Source organism: Microtus pennsylvanicus, chromosome 1 (genome assembly GCF_037038515.1).
Source record: "Microtus pennsylvanicus isolate mMicPen1 chromosome 1, mMicPen1.hap1, whole genome shotgun sequence".
NCBI lineage: Eukaryota > Metazoa > Chordata > Mammalia > Rodentia > Cricetidae > Microtus > Microtus pennsylvanicus.
Genome location: NC_134579.1, coordinates 107,632,699 through 107,638,628, shown reverse-complemented (window position 1 = coordinate 107,638,628; position 5,930 = coordinate 107,632,699). Strand labels below are relative to the sequence as shown.

Genomic DNA, 5,930 nt, shown 5'->3' with positions numbered 1-5,930 from the left:
CACAGAGTGATGGAGGATGTTGAGTGTTTTTCTCTATTGCTCTTCCTATTCCCTGGAGATAGGGTCTCTCACTGAATCTGTCCTGTTTTGGCTAGACTGGCTGGCCAGCAAGCCCCACTGAGTCTCTCCTGCCTCTCTTGGTAGTCCCTCTACAGGAATGAGGGGAAAGGCCTATGCAGCCACACCTGGCTTTTTATGTGCATGCTGGGAACCCAAACTCAAGTCCCTGTGCTTGAATAATAAATGCTCTTGGGCTGGAGAAATGGCTCAGTGGTTAAGAGTATTGTCTGCTCTTCCAAAGGTCCTGAGTTCAATTCCCGGCAACCACATGGTGGCTCACAACCATCTGTAATGAGGTCTGGTGCCCTCTTCTGGCCTGCAGACATACACACAGAATATTGTATACATAATAAATAAATAAGCAAACAAACAAATGCTCTTAGCAGGCCGTGGTGGCGCACGCCTTTAATCCCAGCACTTGGGAGGCAGAGGCAGGTGAGTCTCTGAGTTTGAGGCCAGCCTGGTCTACAGAGTTAGTTCCAGGACAGGCTCCAAAGCTACAACAGAGGAACCCTGTCTTGAAAAGCCAAAAACAACAACAACAACAACAACAAACAAAACAAAAACAAACTATATCCAGTCCCTCCGTTCCAGCTTGGGATAGTCAGTTGGTCTGTCTTCTCAATTTATGAGGCATGATTTTAGGTGTATCTGTTAAGGAAGTTTCCAGAGATTATAGACTGAGAAGGGGCAACCCACCCTGAATGTAGATCACACCATACAGTGGGCTGGGACTCAAAATGGGGGGGGGGGGGGGGAGAAAGCGAACAAGGCGCTAGAATTCCCCTTTCTTTTACTTCCTGATTGACCAATGCAGGTATGAACAAATAGCCTCATGATCGTGCCCACTATGCCTTCCCATCTGATTGTATGTATTCTCAAACTGTGAGCCAAAACACACCCTCTTCTAAACTGATTCTTGCCAAGTATTTGGCTGTAACAATTAAAAAGTAATGTTGAAGACAATAATCATGTCACATAAAGAAACTCACGAACCAAGCGAAAGTAATTCCGCAAGCCTATTTCCTTTTGCAAAAATAAACCCAAACTGAGCTAGCCAATACATTCGGCCGGAAGGGCCCCCATCTTTTATCTCCGTGCTGGAATTACGGGTGTACCCAACCACACTAGATTTATACAGTGCTGGGGTGGAACCCAGGGCTTCGTTCATGCTAGGTAAGCACTCCACCCACTGAGCCACATTCCCTCGTTCCGTCCCTTCAGGTTTTTTGACCAACAGCACCTGAAGGTTTATAGTTAACAATACTGTCCCGCAGGAACACTTAAGATTTTCAATCGGGAACAAAGAAGCGTCGGCGGAAGCCACGCCCCTCTGTGAGGTCACAGGGCTCACCCCTAGAGCGGAGCCAATAGGAGCACTGGGCGGGGCCTTCCGGCCTGAGCAGCCGGCGGCGGCGGCGGCGGGCGGAGCGCAGCGGCGTGATGGACTCGCCAGCTCGTCCTTCCGTCTCCCGCCCACGGGCTCGAGTGCGCCCGCCGCCGCCGGAGGCGCTGCCCATTGCGGGCTTCGACGACGAGCTGTACGACTGCCTGGACTACTACTACCTGCGTGACTTCCCGGCCTCCGGAGCTGGCCGCAGCAAGGGCCGGACGCGGCGCGAGCAGCAACTGCGCACCAACCACCCGGTGCCCGGCGGCCACGAGCGCAAGGTGGCACAGATCCTGATCAACGCGCAGCGCAAGCGGCGCCAACGCCAGCTGCAACCGCGGCCGCGCACGCGCCTGCCCTGAGAGGGTATGGGCAAGCAGAGCCCGTTGGTGGGGGGTAGGAAGTAGAATCGCCTATTATCTCAGGCTGGTCTCGAACTCCCTGTGTAGTGGAGGATTACCTTGAACCTCGTCCCGTCTCCAGCTTCCAAGAGCTAGGATGATGAGACAAGTGCAACAATGCCTAGCTCTTTCTCTCTCTTTTTTTTTAAAATTGTTTTTCTTTTTTTTATTTATATTCTATGTATGAATGCTCTACATGTTTGCTGGCATGCCAGAAGAGGGCATCAGATTCAATTATAGATGGTTGCAAGCCACCCTGTGGTTGCTGGGAATTGAACTCAGGACATCTGGAAGAGCAGCCAGTGCTCTTAACCACTGAGCCATCTTTCCAGCCCTCCTTCTTTTTAATAGTTTTATTTTTATTTTCTGGTTTTTCGAGACAGGGTTTCCCTGTGTAGTCCTGGCTGTCTAGGAACTCACTCTGTAGACCAGGCTGACCTCAAACTCACAGAGATCCATCGGTCTCTGCCTCCCGAGTGCTGGGATTAAAGGCGTGCGTCCCCACTGCCTGGCCTTTATTTTTTTATTTTCTGACACAGTGGTCTCATGTCGCCTAAACTGGCCTGGAACTCCTCAGCCTCCACCGTTGCCCTCCAAATGCCGAAATTTCAACCATGGGCCATGGTCACAGCTGTGTTGTTTTAGTGATGCGGCCCAGTGTAGCTCAGGCTGGCATGGTATTTGTGACAATCCTCAACCTCTGCAGCCATGAGATTACGGGTCTGTGTCACCATGTTCGTTCATCTCTCACACCTTTCTAAGACTTCCCGCGTTATTTGGAACTGTACCCGACCCCTCCCAGGTGTCTCCTGGCTGCTAGCGAAAGACTATGGTTTGGCAGTTTGCAGTTCGGTGAGAAAGGCCTCGCTCAGAAATGCCACAATATGTCTCAAGTCTATTCCGGCAGACAGGGCAGCTTACCCTTGTAAGCCATCCCAGTGCTCCAGAGACTGCTGCTGGAGTTGGAGGCCAACCACGCAGGGACACAGTGTGAGGCGATGTCTCCAAACAAAACAGTCCCTCCTTGTTTGCTTTGTATTGCTGTGACAGACGCCTCGCGACCAAAGCACCTTGGGCAGGAAAGGGTTTCTTTCAGTTTAAAGATGAGGTCAGGGCAGGGACCCAAAGGCAGGAATTGAAGAACAGTCCTTAGAGGTTCATGTTCCCTTGCCTTTCTTGTATCTCCCAGTACCCTTGCCCAGGTGATTGTGCCTATGGTGGGCTGGCCTCTCCCACATCAATCATTAATTGAGAAAATGCCCCCACAGGCCAATCTGATACCTCTGTCTTCCCAGATGACCCTAGTATGTGTCAAGTTGACAAAAACAAAAACAAACGGAAAAAAAAAAAAGAACCAACAAAACAGGAGACAAGGGCCGGAGAGATGCCTCAGAGGTTAAGAGCACTGACTGCTCTTCCAGAGGTCCTGAGTTCAATTCCTAGTCTCATGCCACCCGTAATGAGATCTGGTGCCCTCTTCTGGCCTGCAAGCATACACGCAGGCAGAACACTGTACATAATAAATAAATCTTAAAAAAAAAAAAACAACAAACCAGGAGACAAAAACCAGGTATGATGGTGCACACCTGTACTCCTCTCTGCTCTAGGGAAGAGGTGAGGGGGTCAGAAGTTCAAGGTTTCAAGGTCAGAGACTGGAGGTGGCTCAGCAGTGCTCTTTCAGAGGACACAGGATTGGTTCCCCCCACCTACATCCGGTGCCTCATATCCATCTGTAACTCCAATTCGAGAGGATCTAATACCCACTCTGGCCTCCGAGGAGACTGCATGCACTTCATACACAGACGTATATTTGGGCAAACACAAATATTTTTATTTTATTTATTTATTATTATTATTATTTTGTTTTTCGAGACAGGGTTTCTCTGTGGCTTTGGAGCCTGTCCTGGAACTAGCTCTGTAGACCAGGCTGGTCTCAAACTCACGGAGATCCGCCTGCCTCTGCTTCCCGAGTGCTGGGATTAAAGGAGTGCCACCATCGCCCGGCATATTATTTTTTTTAAACAAGTTATTTATTTATTTATTTATTTATTTATTTATTTATTTATTTATTTATTATGTATACAATAGTCTGTGTATGTCTGCAGGCCACAAGAGGGCACCAGACCTCATTACAGATGATTGTGAGCCACCATGTGGTTGCTGGGAATTGAACTCAGGACCTTTGGAAGAGCAGGCAATGCTCTTAACCACTGAGCCATCTCTCCAGCCGCTATTTGGTTTTTTGAGACAGGATTTCTCTGTAGCTGTGGAGCCTGTCCTTTCACTCACTGTGTAGACCAGGCTGGCCTCGAACTTACAGAGATTTGCCTGCCGTTGTCTCCCAAGTGCTGGGATTAAAGGCATGTACCACCGCTGCTTGGCTCATAATTTTTTTTTATATAATTAAAAGATTTTTAAAAAGTTAAAGATTATTGGCTACATAGTCAGTTTGAGGCTAGCCTGGGCTACATGAGACAACAAAGGAAGCAGCTGAGAAGCAGCTCAGCTGACAGTGTTCTCCCAGTGTGTATAACTTCCCAGGGTCAGTCACCAGCACTGACTATGTACCAGTAATCTTGGCATGAGGGAGGGGGAGGAAGGAGGATCAAAAGTTTATGGTTATCCTTGGTTACACAGTCTGAGGTCAGCCTGGGCTACTTGAGACCCTGCCTAAAAAAAAACAACAACAAAAACAACCGACTAGTGGCTCTGACCTGTTCTCCTTGCCCTCAGGAGGCAGAGGCAGGAGGATCCCAGGCATCCAGCCTGGGCTTTGTTGTGAGTTTCAGATCCCCATGGGCTGGAGTGACACCTGGTCTCGCAGGAGAGAGAACTAGGAACTTCTAGTGCTCTTTGTAAGACCTGGGCAGGGGATAACTGATGTTCGTTTCTTTCTTATTTTCTACAGGAAACCTGAAAGACCTCTTAAAAGTATTTTCGCCCGCCACCGAGTTCCTCCATGTTGGTCAGCAGGCCTTTTTTGACAGTTTTTAAGCTTACCGCTTCAATCTTTCCTTCCTCACTAAATAATTATTAAGGAAGTAGTTTCCAAGTGGGTGTGCCTCTTTAGGGTTTTCAATTAAAAGAGAACAAGAATGCATTTTAACTCTTCTGGGTTTCCTCCCTCCCCCTTCCCCCACCCCCCTCCCCCAACTTAGGTTTGTCCTGTCCCTGTGCCTTCCACCCCCCACCTCCCCACCCCCGCACCAAGGTGGTAACTGGTTGCCAGTAAGTGCTTGGACTGTAAAGTGTGAAGAAGAGATCACAAGGCTGGGGAGATAACTCGTTTGCTAAAGTGATTGCAACCAAAGCCTGAGTTTGATCTTGAAAAGCCATGTTTTTTAAAAAGCCAGCGCAGTGGCCCAGTGTTTGGAAGGTAGAGACAAATTCCTGGGGCTCACCGGCCAACTAGTATAACCTGCCTTATGCGGTCCAGGCCAATGAGCAACACTGCCTTTAAAAAAAAAAAGATGGATGTGTCCTAAAGATCCATAGCTGATCGTGGGTAATTGCCTCTACATGTCCATACTCACGCTCAAGTTTGTGCGTGTGTGCACATGCACATGAGTGCACACCCACACCCACCACAAACAGTGAACCGGGGAGACCCAAGATAGGATGCTTTACAGGAAAAATTCTACCCATATGCCATCCCTGAAAGTTCGGTTTTGGTTTTGGGGGTAGTATTTTGGGGAATGATTGAGATTGGGTCTCTCTATGTAGCCTTGGCTGTCCTGAAACTTGCTGCAGAAACCAGTCTGGCCAGGAGCTCACGAGTTCTGTCTACCTCTGCCTCCTGAGTGTTGAAATTAAATATACTCACTACCACTTCAGGCTGAAGGTTTTTGTTTGTTCATTCTCAAGACAGGGTTTCTCTGTGTAGTCCTGACTGTCCTGCAACTCGCCCTGAAGAGCAGGCTGGATTTGAACTCAAAGATCTGCCTGCCTCTGTCTCTGGAGTGCTGGTATTAAAGGCGTGCGCCACCACCCGCCACCGCCCACCACCAGGCATCAGACTGGAGGTTTTAATATGCATTACAGTAAGATATTGTGGTAGAGTGTTTGCCTAGCGTACTAGA

The 5,930-nt window shown here is 48.9% G+C and overlaps 1 protein-coding gene across 1 annotated transcript; it reads left to right on the top strand.

Moving 5' to 3' along the window:
* Nucleotides 1–1,500: 1,500 nt before the first annotated feature.
* Nupr2 (nuclear protein 2, transcriptional regulator) lies at nucleotides 1,501–5,614 on the top strand. The gene is made up of 2 exons (XM_075957316.1): nucleotides 1,501–1,816; nucleotides 4,760–5,614. Exon 1 carries the CDS (start codon nucleotides 1,504–1,506, stop codon nucleotides 1,810–1,812), a length of 309 nt encoding a protein of 102 aa, XP_075813431.1. The 5' UTR covers nucleotides 1,501–1,503; the 3' UTR covers nucleotides 1,813–1,816; nucleotides 4,760–5,614.
* The last annotated feature ends 316 nt before the right edge of the window (nucleotides 5,615–5,930 follow it).

What these genes read in the sequence shown, in the direction of transcription:
- Nupr2 (XM_075957316.1), top strand. Translation starts at nt 1,504, where the DNA reads ATGGACTCGCCAGCTCGTCCTTCCGTCTCCCGCCCACGGGCTCGAGTG.